Raw genomic sequence first — 15,613 nt, 5'->3', positions numbered from 1 at the left:
GCTGCTGAAACGTTTTTCTTGAAGCCACAAATGCCAACCTGGTGGTGGCGCTACAAGAGGAGTTAGAGAATCATGAAAATAATGAGGTTTCTTCCTCTGGGGAATATAAATATGAGCTGCAACACTGTACAGTGAGAGGTTTAATCTGATATGAAAAACAACCTGTAGAGCGATTATAAGACAAAATGCTTTTGAGATTACAGTTCTTGAGGTATTGTGGTTTAAATGGTGAAACTCTAAACATGACACAACATGCATTGTCCTCTTTAAAGTCTCTCTGTCTCTCTCACACACACAAACACTGACCCCAGCCCACGTTAAGCAGTAAAAACCCTGGACCCTAACCAAATATTGGTCATCAATCTGAAAATGACTGACAGAGGGCAATGTTTATCCTCAGTAATGGCAGCTCTCTGCATGCCGAGGCTTTCCCCAATCTCATCCATTATTGCCCTCTTCATCCCTCCCATCTGCAGCGTTTCTCAATTCACAGCATATATGAATCATAACCATCCTAAACATGAGCATGATCTGAGAGATTTAAACGCTGGCTGGCAGCTGTGCGCTCCACGTGTATATGCCTTAATGAAGCACCTGCATATTTACAGATGTTAGCATCTGTTGCAAGTGCCCTGGTTTGGAGGTTTAATTTTAGAGGAGCGGCCAGATGGTGGACAAGAGGATTACTACGCTAAGCCTTTGTCATCTGCTGCTACACACTGACTGTTTGTAGGCAAATACAAGGTGGACCCCCGCTGGTCCGTCATGGTCTCGTCAGGCCTGCCGAGTGTGGCGAAGAAAAAATGTTCAGAGTTGTGAACAAAACTGTTCACCAACATTTCCTTACACTCATCTTAAGACTCTGCTCCAGTGTTTATCTTTGCAGGGCAACACTCTTATTTTGAAATGTCAATGTGAAGTGTCAGCAAAATATTTCTTATATTATGTAATTTAAATATTAGAAAATAAGAATTACCGTGATTTATGATCATCATTTAATTAAGATAAACATAAAAGTGGTTTTCCTCCCTTGACATGTCAAACTAGATTTGGTGGTTTTAAATTCACTCTCCAAAAAATAGGTTAAAACTGAGCTCACAACAACAGCAACATGACAAAAACACATCATTTGTTACTTGTTTATTGAGCTTTTCCATTGTTGAAAATATTTTCTCTTTTGTATATGAACTAATGCCAACCTCTTCAATCCGTCACAGAAGTGCAATATCAGTGTATAATGGAACAGGTACATACAGAATAGTCATTTGCTGTGATTATGGTTGACACGTGTGGTATTATCTGCTGGATTTACCTGAATCTTGAACCTTCAAGAGAAAATAAATACAAAACATAAAGAACAAGACAAAGGAAATCTGAGGCATAAACATCCCTCAGGTAAATCAGACATTTCCACAATCAAGGTAAGAGCTCAGTCTTTGTGTAATCAATGTACAACTGTGTGTCTTCTGAACTCGGACAGACGACCCGCACCGCAGAGTGCAATCCTCATCCCCACAAGCCTGCAAAGCGTTCATGTTTATTTACTAGTTAGACAAAAGTAGCCACTAAAAGATAACACCTGATGTATGCTGCTAGTAAGAAAACATGTTTTTTTTTTTGCTCAGCTCTGTGAAAGGTGAAACTGAAGCTGAGGACTCAACGCCGCAGTTCACTTCCTTTTGCCGCCGCCACCGGACAGGATCATCACCATTCTCATGAAGATGTTCAGTGTGTCCATGTAAATCCCCATACACCTGTAAGATTATCAGAAATCAAACATCCACACCCTGGTACAAGTGCATACAGTGGTGATTAAAAAAAAAAGTATGTGAACACTTTGTAATCAAATCAATTTTATCCTTATTTATCGATGGTGATCTCATCTTTTATCTATATTATTTTTAATCCCATTGTTGGTTCTTCATTCTTGTGATGTTCTTACATATTCTTTGTAAAGGATTTAGGGTTGTGCAATAGTTTCATTTATTTATTAAAATATATAATATATATTTATTGGTGCTGTATATTGTCTCATGCTTCAGGATGCCACAACAAAGTATGGATATTGTTATTTATCTTTTGTCATGTGTCTGTACTGTGATGCGGTTTTGTTTTGTACTGTGTTTTTTGCAAGGCCAATAAAGTACATCTTAATCTTAACTGCTTTTCTGTCAACTGGTCATAAAATATGATTTCACCTTTATCTTGTTGACAAATGCGATGGAAAATTCAGGTGATTAGTTAGTTACTGTAAATTGATTCACATTAATTAGTTATGCCCATTTGATACATACATGCAGGTAATTGCAAAGGCTTCACTGGGATCACTGTGCAGAAACCCTGTGTGAAATGTGCGGTGCATTTCCTTAGAGCGACTTACGCGTTGATGGGGTCGTATTTCTGTACGCCGTAGACTGGATATGTCTCTGCCCTCTTGACGACCTTCTGTGTATCATAGAGCAGGAACATGCTGAACAGGACCAGGCCTCCGTAGACGGCCACGGAGTAGAGCCCGGCTCCAAACGCTGAGGTGGGGGGCAGGAACATTGATCCTGAAAGAAACAACATTTTCTGTGATACAGATTCTGTTCAGTTGTGAATTGAAATTGAGGAACTGATGATTAATTAGCTGTTTATCTTACTAATTTTGTAGGTCCCTAAAATATCACTACATACTACATAACTGATGTTATTTTTCCCAAAACATGAACCACTTTTCCTTATTTATATTCCAGGATTGATAAGTAAATGTAAAGCCTGTACAGTTTCATTAGTAAGTGAGCTCAATCCATATATGTCTTCACACCTGTTAAATGCTGCAATTCATGCTAATTAAAACATGAATTCCCTGGATATTATTATTGTCTAAAATCAAGCAATAAATTTACATAACTCAACCAGATTGGTTGTGTGAAAAATAACACTTTAGGTGTGACTTTCTCATCAGATTTGTAGTTTATAGATTTTGATCTTATGAAAAAGTTTCTCATATGGCAGCAACATGTATCTAAGATGCTCACATTTCTATACTTTAAATATGCAATATGAATGGGAGACAGCAGTTTACATAGATGTTATTCTATATTAAGGATGCTCCAATTGATCAGCTGCTGTAGTCCCACCTCCCACTTTGTTCAATGTCCACCATGTGGAACTATTATAAAGTGTGAGGGACTAATAACATCTAAAAATGATTAGTAACTGTAGATTGATGTCAATATCAGCAGCAGAAAAAATGTCACTGGGGCCTCAGTTTGTATTTAAACTACAAATATTAAGTGATGTTCAGACCATTAAGACATCAATGAAAAACAAAACAGAATACAGCCTCCTCCTCAGTCATTCCTTTCAATGAGACCACTCACTGTGGCAGCACAGCGGGAGCTGATGCGTCCTCACATTTCCCAGTATTTGTTTTGCCATTTTCGGTCTCAACAACTTGTAGTGTTACGTGTTTATCTGCAGTGCAGCACAGGCAGGTTTTCTGAGGTGAAACTGAATCGTACTAACCGATGGAGGAAGCAAAGACCACTCCAAAGCCCACAGCCAATGGCCCACCCATATTGAGGAACTTCTCGCTTGGGGCACACATGGCCACGGTAGACAGACCTCCCACAATGCCTGCTGTGTACCAGGCGGCCCTCAGCATCAGAGGTCCTCCCAGCAGAGTCATAGGGGCGATGACAGCGCCCATGACACCTTATGAATACAGAGAGTAAAGAAAGCTCAGTATCATATCTGAAACAAACAATAATAAAACAGATCTGTGCCGTCAGTCTACATGCAATATAGGTATATTAATACAACAGCAGATGTTTCTGGCCGAGCCTGTACTCGACTGCCATCTAGTGTCCAACTGTGGCAACTACATGACAGAAAAAACAAATCAAAGTGTGACCTTGGCGTACAAACCTGCATGGAGCATCCAAGACAAGTGTTTGGGCACTGGGCTGTGCTCATATGAAATGGATCTGACAAGCATACCGGCACCAATCATGGCTGCAAAGGTTGCTCCAATAGCCTGGATTAGAACAAATTATTGGAAATTCATGAATATGTCAAATGCATTGGTATTAGCCTTCAATTTAGTTTGAAAAGAAATGGTGCAATATTGCGAGGACGCTCAGGAATACATGTCTGAGTGTGTGTGTGTGTGTGTGTGTGTGTGTGTGTGTGTGTGTGTGTGTGTGTTGAGGCTGATGCTCACCAGCCAGGATCCTCTCATCATCAGACCCATGAGTGCCGGGGTCCTGCTCACAGCCACAGCCGACAGAGCCGTCAGTCCGACGCTGCCTGCGAAGTACATGTAGGTGGAGTGGATCCTGTCCTTCACATACTGAGGCCAGATACTGCACAGAGAGAGAGAGAGAAAAAACAAACAAACAGATGAAGGTTGATTGTGACACTTTGTACTGACCTGATCTTCAAAACAGAATTAAAGAGCAGCCGATGCAAAAAGCTGTTACTCACACTGCTTTCTCAATGGCACCGATTTCGTTGGACATGCCGAGTCCATAGTAACACAGAGCCCCAAGGCCGACTGCCGCACCCCCAGCCAGGACCATCCTTCCCATGCTGTCGACTAGGGACACAATGAAAATCATTTTAGACACACTGATCTCCATTGCACCACACCATAAAGCAAATTACATGTAAAGTGTTGCAGACTAGCAATGTGACTTTGTGGTTCAAAAGAGAGTATTAATCACTGTGTAGTAATCATTTTGTTGACCACATGGGGTTATCATATCTTTCGTAAATCTATTAGACCAAAAAGTAAAACTGTTTGATACAGATAATACAATAAAACTCCAGTTATCTAACAGTATATAATAGAATATGTCATTTGTGTGTGTTACAGTACTTACTCTTAATGGCAGTATCTGTTGCTGGCTCAAAAGCTGCTTCTTTGAGTTGGTCTTTGGTTGTTCTCCCACGGCGAAAACCAAATCTGGACTTGGAGGAAAACCCCTGGTACAAAAATAACAAGCATTTAAAAAAAAGCAAATACTAATTAGGTCAGGGCCAGGGACCCTCAAACTGACAGAGACATGGAGCAGGGATCCCTACTATATTAAAAAATTGTACTAGGACCAGTATCATGAATAAATGTAGCTTGATATTGTGCATTACTAAGCTTTTGAAAAAACACACAGGTTGATATATATATATATATATATATATATATATATGTTTTTTTCTAGACGTGTACAATGTACAGTGAATAGAGTAGGCGTCCCTCTGCCATTTATAAACAGACCTTGTTCACTGATACCAATGGCAATATCAACAATGTCTGTCAACTGCATGGTAATCATGCAGACAAGCTGTTCAAAATGACATTTCCATTTGAAACATAAATGTGGAAAAAAGATATAAAACATTGTCTAATCAACCAAAAATTCCACAACCCCCCTGTTGAAGACCTCTGAATTAGGTAATTAGTAGTGTTGTCCATAATCTGACATATTTGAGGCGGCCTGCCACAATATAACTATAGTCCGCCTGGATAACTCTGAATCTAAACATGAACATGTCTGGGAGACTACAAGTCAATGTTGAGTGCTAATGAAAGTGGATGTTAATGTTAATTTATCAACTCTGGTGTTGAATAATTGCCCCCTTGATCCCTTTAAATTCTTTTCAAAGGCCAAGAAGCTGTTACGACAGGCTGGACCAGAGGGGTTGGCAAATCAAAGTCCCTTGACTAGTGTTTCCCATGTGTGAAAACACCTGTGGGAAAGCTGAACAGTCTGACCAGTGTAATTAGCTATCCAATTAATTTGCTTCAAATATTTTCCGGCTTCCAAGAGCAAGACGGGGTCAAGGAAGGGATAGCTCTCTAGCTAATGAAGACAGACGTGTTGAAGAGGAGGACAGCGGCCAACCTGCTGCTGTCAGAGAGCCAGCCAGCCAGGGCACAGGTAAAAGGTGAGGCTGACAGCAAAGAAGTGTTCATTGTTCTGTTATTATATTAAGAGCTGGTAAACAGAAATATGTGCTGTGTGACAGCCTATATATGGTAATGGTATAATTTAATAATCAATTAGAGAGGGCACCATTTCCTGGTAAGATTCCTTCATAATCTAATTCTAATGGAAACACTGACTAGGACCAACTTTTGTGAATCAAAACCATCAACAATCAAGGTGTGAGAAACATCAGTGCGTTGGCCTACAGCACCTACAGCATTTTAGTGAGCCTGTGTCATCTTAGATTTTAGATATTCAGAACAACGTCTATTAAGAGGAGAGTCCAGACGCACTAATGAGGACACTAATGCGACAGGACTGGCTCAAAGTAGCACCCCATCAGTTACTGGACAGTTTTTTTCTCCCTCCCTTTAACCCTTGTTTGAGATATCTGAATTGCTGCCAGTATATCTTATTTAGTGATGACAAGTAATGTCAGGCTTCTGCTAATTATTTCCTCTCACCCAGGACCCTGACTGAGCCATGTCCTGTTTACAAAACAAGGTGGAGGCCTTAGCTGACATTTAATGCGTTTCTAGTCAAAGTGTTAGACTTGGTGTCCGGTCTTAATCTGTTCATCAACGAGATATCCAGCACCACAAGAGACTGGATAGCACACTGGACATGGCAAATCCAGGAATTTCACTGTGGTATTTCCGTTACAAATCAATGAACCCAATTAGTTATATACGTTTTAGATGGGCCAGCTGCAAAATATTATTGTTTTTAAATTTCAGTATCTGTTTTTGTGGCTCAAGATTTATCAGAATTTCTTCTATGATTACATTTTTGCAATTGAACGTGACTGTACCTGCTGGGGCCGGAGCAGCGGTGGACAGGCCTTCATTGTGGGTGTCCTCAGGGCCGGGGAGCCCTGCGTCAGCACGGGCCGCAGCCCGGCTACGGGGAGACTCCTCAGGCATGTCAGCCTCGCAACCAACATGGTCAGTGTTTATGATCTTGTATCAGCCTGGGAGATAAACACAGGCACAGGTACAGGGAATGAGTGTGGCTTTGTAGCACGGCACGTCTCTGTTTGATAACATGAAAGTCACAGAGCGTTTAAAACAACGTAGGTAACAGAGGAATGTCAGTAAGTGAAGAATTAGATTAAACGTTGTTATCATAATGTTTCACAACAGATAAGTAAGTTGGCTAAGGCTAACTGTAGCTAGCATGTTATACCTACGTAAATGACCACACTGAGTCGTTAACGTGCTATAGTTACTGCAGTCTTACTTTAACAGAATGAGCTCACTGATAACATTACAAATGTGTTGTCAGTTGCCGTATATGTTACGTATTTTCGTGACTAATTAGAAGTTACATACCCGAGAAAGCAATGTTCGTCGTTCACCTTTCTGGACACAAGTGCGCAAGTTTCTGACGCAACTGTTTTGCAACCTTCCTGAAGATTCTCAATACGTGCGTCATCATTATGCGCCACGTCTGATGGGAATTGTAGTTCTTTGGGACAGACAGCGCTTTCCATCCATGTTTCCAACCCAGTTAGATGTATGCGGTTCTTGTAGACATAAAGTAGCAGTATAATGTGTAAATATACAAATACAGAGGAAGAAAAATCTCACATTCAGAGGTTTAATTCATAATAAATTCAAGAATTAAAAATAAAGGCACCAGTATTGACCGGCTGTATTATTGTTTCATTATTAATGCAGTATTGAGTTAATTAAAAAAAAAGAAGTACTTGAGCACAGTGCTTGAGTAGAATGTAGCTACATTTTATTTCATTATTCTATCTAATAAACTTTTCTCATTGTTATTTCTCATATTCAAAATGTTGTAACTGTATCCCCCCAAAATAAATAAAGTCAGGTTGTACAAGTAGCTATACAGCAGCCTACTTGAGTAGGTAGGCTATAGTATGTTAATCAGTATCTGCAAGTGTTTTCTTTTGGCTACTATCATCCACCTCATAGACTGTAAAGATCCACCTCTGTCGAAGTTGGAATGCACGATATATTTATCTCCACTAGATGGAGTGCCTGCCACTTCTTTTGTTAAGACCGCACCAAAAAGAACTGATAAAAACACACATTTGTCCCTAAATAACTGTGATGTTACGCCAATATTCCCAACTCAATTGATGTTGTTTGTCATATGTGTATTTTCTTTTTTTAAATAATAGTAATTATTATGAGTTATCACAGACTATAAGATGAGACTTCATAAGGGGTCATGATGGTGCGCCTCCTGCCTGACGCTCCGCTCCTTAGAACCGAAACTTTCTTATGTGATTCACTGAGTCGCAACTTGTTGGATGGACTTGTCCTTCAGTTCACCGGGTGGCCTGACCTGCAGCCTCATCAAACATGACTCCATCTGAACTGCAGGCTCCACAGAGAAGACACGGTTGTGCTGCTTCATTTGTTTTGGATTGTTTTTTGTCACACAAGTGAAGAAGTCTCGGGAAGTAATGGAAGTCACTTCTGTCCGGAGTCGCTCCTGGAGGAAAGGCTGATCGACCTCACGGATGAACCGCGGCTCATCGCGATGGTGGGTAGATATGGAGAGCGGACAAACTGGTCCCTTTAGATAACGCACTGTAACATTACATTACACTGGATAGATGTGTTGAAATGGTACGAATGACAACCACAAAGAAAAAGTTTAGTCACTCATTGACTCTGAGAAATCAGTCATTTTGGGGAAGTGACTTACAGTAACGGTCTGGTTTATTATGAGAGCATGACTCCAGTTTGCCTGGCCTGTCCTTTTGACCTGAAACTGCATGAATTCACGAGGTTTTAATAATCTTATCTACCTTATAAATCTGACTTTACTTCTGTGCTAAAATAGATCAGATAAAAGCAAAGTCACTGCTCCAGATTTATAATATTGCCATGCATCATGTTTTTTTTTTTTACTCTTAAATAAGTTGCATGCATCTGATGTCCACCACACTGTCCCAAACATAGTTACATAGTCATAGTAGGCCTACATAGCCTACATAGTTAGTCATTCATTAGTCTAGAAATATTAATGACTCCCTCAAACAAAAGTTGAGCCACCTTTTTGAATGAGTATAGCTGGTAACCATAGCAACAGTTCTCCAATAACAAATAATAACTTACCTGATAACTGAATAAGAGCTACATTCAATAGCAATACTGATAGACAATTATGTTCTTCTTATCTGCTGCCTTTCATGATTGAAATTTTTAGATTTTCTATAGAGAAAATTCAGAAATTTTATAGATTAAAAAAAAAAAGGGATGGGAATGTGTGTAATAATTCTACAAAGTCTAAACTGTAGCAGTGCATCTGGTCGGCCAAGTCACTTCAAATAGAGCTATTAAATAAATGTAGTTGAGTAAAATGCACCATATAATGAATATTGCCCACAATGACTCATTATAACCAGGGTATAACTACCACTGACAAATTTATGGCTGACAAATTTCTATCATCGCACAGTTTAAACTGTCTGTAATTATATTTCAAACACTTTGTATTTTCTTCTCTGTTATTGTTGTACATCAGGACACATCCTTCTTTAATCATCACACCTAAACACTGTATTTCTGAGAGGATCTAAAGAAAAAAAATCCTTTATGGGGTTGAGACATGATATCGTGTGACAATACAGTTTACATCTGTAACACAATATCAAGCAAAGTGGGGTTTGGCTGGCTGGCTGGTGTTTAATTTGTCTTCACATGAGATTTACATTAAATAAAAGGCAGCTATTAAAAGCATTTGTAACAAGATGATAAATGGTGCAGTGGCGGTTTTGTTATGAGCAGATGATCAAACGTGTCATATGCCTCAGTGGTTTGTGAATATTCAAGAATGTCAGCTCGTGTGTATTTTTTTCCTCTTTTACTTAACACAGCAGATGCAATAAGCTGAGATAATTGGTGTACATCTAATTTACCATACAAATGACAAACCTTCAGACTACTTATTTTCTTGATGAATTGTTGTAGCTTTTTTTTTTTTGATCATTTTAAATTATATATGGAGAAAACTAGAACCGCTTTAATCCAGCACATATCCAGTCCCACAGAACTATAGTGCTGTAGTCAGTAATCATTCCCTCATGTCTTATTCATTAGGCCAGATCATTTTTGGTGTTTGTCTTAATTTGTTCAGGTACAGACACAGTAGAAAATAAGCTGCAGAATTAATAGGCTGCACTTTAAGTCTCCTCCTCTGTTGGTTTACTTCGACAAACTGTGATGGTGTAGCTATACTCAGAGGGTAAATGAGCACCAGAGGCGTTTAAGGACTTTCCTCTGATGCACCCGACTGTCTCAGACCAGTGCGACATGACTTGCAGCATCCAGGGGCTTAGTCACTGACCCTGTGACGTGTGAATGACCTGGGAGTTTATGTTCCGCGATCTCAGCCCACAGTGGAGGGGGGGAATGGGGGGTTAGAGTCACTCCTGTGTAAAGAGACCTTTGTGGTTGTGGCATGCGGCAGGGTGGTGCAAGACGGAGCTGATTTTTTCCTCCTGGAGAAAACGTGTCTCAGTGTACAGGCCGTTCACCTTTTCATTACATGGCCGTTCCACGTCAACAAGTGCTCTATTGGAGCTCGAAAACTTCCCATTCCCTCCCGGAGAATTTCACAGGCAGCATCCAACCGTTCACTGTGTGTTTAGACTGTAGTCACTTGCACTGGCCTGTGTGCTAGAAACTGCCCTGGGACAGAAGTTGCAACAGGATGTGAGAACTGGGTCTCCAGATGTGTTACACAGAAACTCAAAAGACATTTCGGGCTCATCAGAATCCAGAAAATGTCGGCCGTGTTATACCAGGCTTTTTCACCGCCCTGCACGGTGCTGCTTGTTTGGTGTCAAACACATGAGTACCTTGCTGTGGTGAGTGAAAAGGCTGGCTTGTCTGCTGCTTGTGGCTCTGCTGATAAATAGCCCCGGTTTCACTAATGTGTCGGCCCCGAGGCTAGACCCGCAAATCATAAGGCATCCCAGCCGTCACACTTGGGATTCTGTTTGTAGCACCTGACAGATCCAATAAGTGAATGTTTTCACAAACCTAGATGTTTGATTTAGGATTTAAAAACTCCTACTGTAGATCTTCTGTGTGCTTGCCTTTGAAATCCTAACTGAGGCATGTTTGTGGGCACACATCAAAATTACACTTTGCCAATTTCCTCAGAGAGGACAGTGTCTCATTTACTCCTGCCGTGTTATTGACCCTTTCACTGGCAGAGGAGGTAGACAGGATTATGTTAAAATCCGAAGATTAGTCAGGGATCTGAACCAAGCTGCTATTATCTTAAAAGTGAACTAATTTTAATCCCACAGGAATGCACAACATATTCCCAAATAGGCATCATTAAAGCCGCCCTTATCTTCATTTGGCTACCCACTGTCTGCCCTCTGCAGACTTAAAAATGTACTGACTGGCCTCCAGGCTCACGGCTCCACAATTTATGGCTCTGTGACAAGAAGGCTTTCCCCTTCAATTTCAGCACACTGTGCAGTTATACCTCTCAGACCTGAGACATGTGCCCCCCTCCTCAGTCTCAGTCATTCTTTTGGAGACACAAAGGGGAAGCAGCAAGTCATTAACCCATCACTGTACCAGGAGCTCATGTCACTCAGGGGTTCAGTTAAAAGCTTTCCTCCCAGTGTTGACATGGAGAGCAGCTGGTAGTTAGGACCACAGGCCGTCCTGCTACCTATCAGTGGGAGGTAGGCTTATCACTCTGCCCCTGACAGCTCAGCCTTTTTAAACAAGCAGCTTTGCAAAAGTGGAATTACGGCTGAATTACAAAACTGTGCAGCGTGTCACGCATATTTAATTTGTTTCTGGTCTCATTTTTTAAAGTAACTTCTACAAAGACTGACTTGTAAATACAGTGCACCAGCTTTCAGTCTTTGCATGGTGGGTGGGCATGTTCCTGAAATGCACTGGTGCACTTAAAGATAACAAGGAGTTCCTCGTGGGAAGGGCTGGCTTAGATTCCAGTATAACACACTCAGCTGTTTTGCTATTCTTAACCTGCTTCAGATATGATATTTTTGTCTCTGTGTAAATCTTCAGAGCACAGTGCAGTGATGCTTTGCACACCTAGCAGATGGAGGGGAAAAAAGAGTCACAGAAGTAAAAGCGCGTCTGCGGTCTGACTCAGCACCACGGTGTTGTTTCATATGTGCCACACCAGACTTTCAAACTTCCTGCTTTCAATAAACATCACACCGGAAGAATTGAAAAAAGGAGGTCGGAAGTTGCTCAATTGTGCAAAAATTTTTAACTGACAGGTTGATGTTCATTTCATTTACAGGGTGAAACATCGCCTACAGTGAGGAATACAAATAACTGGAAGGCTCTTTAAGAAGGCGACTGGAGACCTGGGAGATTGGCAGAACCTATTAAGAAGCAGTCTGTAAAAGCGTATCCAGACACAGCTACATCCAAGAATGAGGATCAAATACACAATATCCATTGTCTTTTTTGTGGCACTTGTTATAATTGAGAAAGAAAACAACATTATCTCAAGGTAAGTCCGTTTAAGTGACCAATGGAGCATGTTTGATTTTTCCAACACCTTTGTGTGTTTGTAGTTTTTCCAAGCTTGAAACAGGCATTTTACAAAAAATGTTGATGTAAATATAAATAACAGAGGTTTTAACTTCTTTGTTTACTTTGAATGCTAATCTGTGGTTCCCCTCTCACTCTCAGGGTGTCAGATAAGCTCGCCTTAAAGCAAACCCCCCAGACCCCACTACAGCTCAGTGGCTTCTCCCACATACTGCTGAAGAACAATGGCTCCTTTACCTCACTCGGCAAGATGGACTCCACCTTCACGGTGATGAAGCAGCGGCTGCAGAACTACAGTGAGCACCAGGAGGTGATGACAAGGGGAAGGAAGCACATTCTCCTGCTGGCCACCACCAGGACAGGCTCCTCGTTTGTGGGCGAGTTTTTCAATCAGCAGGGCGATAACATGTTCTACTTGTTTGAGCCGCTGTGGCATGTGGAGAAGATGTTGACACTGGAGACCGGAGGCACCAACGCTACGGCGGCGGCCAAGGCGTACCGCGACGTGCTGCAGCAGCTCTTCCTGTGTGACTTCTCCCTGCTGGAGAGCTTTCTGGACCCCCTCCCCGTGGACCACATCACCACCGCCCTCTTCCGCAGGGAGTCCAGCAGCTCCTTGTGCGAGGAGTCGGTCTGCAGCCCCTTCATCAAAGGGGTCTTTGAGCGCTATCACTGCAGGACCAGGCGCTGCGGGCCCCTCAATCTGACCATGGCGTCCGAGTCCTGCCTTCAGAAGGAGCACAGGGCCATCAAGTCGGTGAGGGTACGCCAGCTGGAGACCCTCCGTCCCCTAGCGGAGGACCCACGTCTTGACATTAAGTTCATCCAGCTGGTTAGGGATCCTCGAGCTGTACTGGCCTCGCGCATGGTGGCCTTCGCAGCCAAATACAAGAACTGGAAGCAGTGGGCCATGGGGGGAGACGTACCCATCGACGACGACGAAGTGAGAAAGCTGAAAGGGAACTGCGACAACATCAGGATGTCCGCAGAGATCGGCCTCAGGCAGCCGCCGTGGCTGCGCCGGCGCTACATGCTGGTGCGCTACGAGGACATCGCTCGGTTCCCGATGAGGAAGGCGACGGAGATGTACAAGTTTTCAGGAATCCCGTTCACTCCACAAGTAAAATCCTGGATCCTGAAGAACACCCAGGCCTCCAAGGAGACCAGCGGTGTTTACTCCACACAGAAAAACTCCTCAGAACAAGTAGAGAAATGGAGGTTCAGTTTACCTTTCAAAATAGCCCAGGTTGTACAGAGGGTTTGTGGGCCAACGCTGAAGCTTTTTGGCTACAAATTTGTAAACAGTGAAGAAATGTTAACAGATAAATCTGTTAGTTTGATTGAGGATAAAGTGTTCAACTTTTTATAGACTCTGATGGACATGAACTTTGAACCCTGATGGAGGACAAACAAACCTCTCTGAAAACTCTGGCTGATATTTGATGACTGATATTTATTAGGGTCTTGTATCCTGATACAGAGAGCTATATGTATTTTCTGACAGTGTGCTATTTAAAGTTTTTTTTTTTTTAACTATTTAAAATGTTCTGATGAAGACAAAGTATTGTTGATCAGAAAATGAATATATAGCTTTGAACTATTGAAGCAAGGTTGTTGGGTAGAGCATGGTAAAAAATGGGAAGCTAGAGTATCTTTGTTTTTGCACTCTGGACTATTTTGTTGGTCCAATGTAAACTGTGTTGGTAAGCAAATTTGGGAAAGTCCTGCGGGAAATAGCTGTGTGACTTTGGACAATATACAGTACAGTATTAACTGTTTTTTAAACACTTCCAGGAACCTCACCAGTAACTCCTAAGTTAGCAACAAGAGCTGCTTTTTCACCAAAGAAACTTGAAATAAATGAAATGAAATGCATAGCCAAGGAATTAATTGCTTTGTATAGCAGCGCTCATGGCAGAAAAGAGGAAATACCAATGCTTTGCCAGGTTATTTCTATATGAGAATTAGTTTTAAATGTTCAGTGCTAAATTTATTTATTTGTTTTTGTTGCTGAAATGTCATGATGACTCCATGGCTGAATGTGCTCCACAGGTTCTTTCTCCCCGCCCCCCTCTCTCTCTCTCTGCAGGGGCACTGTTCTTGCACACGTAGATAGTAGTTTGCTGTACATGCATGTTTGTAATTGGCCAAAAATTGTTTGAAGTTGTCCCCTGGATTGTAGGGACCCTTCCTGTAAAAACAGATGTTTACACTGCTACTGTACGCATACATTCCAACTGCAGCTGGTTTGCAGGATTGTGCAAGGTTTGTCAGCAGGTCTCTGTCTGTTGACACAAGTCTCTTGGCTGGTGATAAAAAAAGCCCCCCCCTTCCGATACTCTGGCATGCCAGAGTGTTTGATGATGTTCCAGTCTGTTCTCTCTCTCTCTTTTTTTTGGGGGGGGGGCATTTTTGGTTGTCACAATAAACCTTCTACTACTCACTCATTTTCAGCGAGGGTGCAATTTTAAAATTACGAACATAACAACAAAAAAACAACAGAAAAACTATTGATCTGTTAAATGTGCAGAGAGGAAGAGCCTCCTCTGTCCTGCATCTAGTTTTATCATAGATGGGGAAGCAATGGCAGAGAAACAGGAAATTGTGGCAGATAAGTATCTCAACACATGTCTCCAAGAACAAAGATAACAAACCTTTCATGGCACGACAGGTAGATGCAACCAAGTAAGCAGGATGCACCTCTGGGGACCATGAATGTCTGCATGACATTTCACATCACAATGATATTATATTGTTGTTGGCTTGTGTTGCATTGGCGTCTAAGGGCTGGGTTTTGCTTATAAAATAACTAGTTCATGCAATGTGTTGTCTGACCACATGGGAAATCAAAAGACCCCTCCCAAATTCAGCATCTTCAAACTTCTGGGGGGGAAGGGCGTTTTCAAAGCTGTTCCGACATCAATCAAACATGCACTTCTGATGGAGGGTATTGTTGCCTTGAGGTCTTCCTGTTATTTGGTCCATTAGCAGCAAAACTGCTCATGGCTGGTTCACATTTATTTGTGTGCATACAAGTGTTTGTTGACCTATTTTGTGCTTGGTGCATAAAAAAAAGAGAAACTATAAAAGCAACATTCACAGTTC

The 15,613-nt window shown here is 41.6% G+C and overlaps 2 protein-coding genes across 2 annotated transcripts; one reads left to right on the top strand and one right to left on the bottom strand.

Moving 5' to 3' along the window:
• Positions 1–1,125: 1,125 nt before the first annotated feature.
• On the bottom strand, positions 1,126–7,371 carry ghitm (growth hormone inducible transmembrane protein). Its single transcript, XM_085761919.1, has 9 exons — positions 7,304–7,371; positions 6,784–6,942; positions 4,869–4,971; positions 4,471–4,582; positions 4,208–4,349; positions 3,913–4,021; positions 3,511–3,699; positions 2,381–2,552; positions 1,126–1,754 (listed from the first exon to the last, which is right to left on the bottom strand). The coding sequence occupies exons 2-9, from the start codon at positions 6,913–6,915 to the stop codon at positions 1,670–1,672; spliced, it is 1,044 nt and encodes a 347-aa protein (XP_085618045.1). The 5' UTR covers positions 6,916–6,942; positions 7,304–7,371; the 3' UTR covers positions 1,126–1,669.
• Positions 7,372–8,193: 822 nt separating this feature from the next.
• On the top strand, positions 8,194–14,993 carry chst3b (carbohydrate (chondroitin 6) sulfotransferase 3b). Its single transcript, XM_085761912.1, has 3 exons — positions 8,194–8,489; positions 12,252–12,467; positions 12,650–14,993. The coding sequence occupies exons 2-3, from the start codon at positions 12,388–12,390 to the stop codon at positions 13,875–13,877; spliced, it is 1,308 nt and encodes a 435-aa protein (XP_085618038.1). The 5' UTR covers positions 8,194–8,489; positions 12,252–12,387; the 3' UTR covers positions 13,878–14,993.
• The last annotated feature ends 620 nt before the right edge of the window (positions 14,994–15,613 follow it).

The sequence above is a fragment of the Trachurus japonicus genome, chromosome 19 (genome assembly GCF_045865225.1).
Source record: "Trachurus japonicus isolate A0001 chromosome 19, Traja_1.0".
Taxonomy (NCBI): Eukaryota; Metazoa; Chordata; class Actinopteri; order Carangiformes; family Carangidae; genus Trachurus; species Trachurus japonicus.
This window is presented reverse-complemented; position numbering and strand designations above follow the sequence as displayed.

Excerpts from the sequence above, each read along its gene's own strand:
- ghitm (XM_085761919.1), bottom strand. The coding sequence starts at position 6,915 with ATGTTGGTTGCGAGGCTGACATGCCTGAGGAGTCTCCCCGTAGCCGGG. Across the intron at positions 4,350-4,470 it reads GGTGCCATTGAGAAAGCAGT|TATCTGGCCTCAGTATGTGA; the intron begins GTGAGTAACAGC and ends CTCTCTGTGCAG. Across the intron at positions 2,553-3,510 it reads GGTCTTTGCTTCCTCCATCG|GATCAATGTTCCTGCCCCCC; the intron begins GTTAGTACGATT and ends TGTTTCTTTCAG.
- chst3b (XM_085761912.1), top strand. The coding sequence starts at position 12,388 with ATGAGGATCAAATACACAATATCCATTGTCTTTTTTGTGGCACTTGTT. Across the intron at positions 12,468-12,649 it reads GAAAACAACATTATCTCAAG|GGTGTCAGATAAGCTCGCCT; the intron begins GTAAGTCCGTTT and ends TCTCACTCTCAG.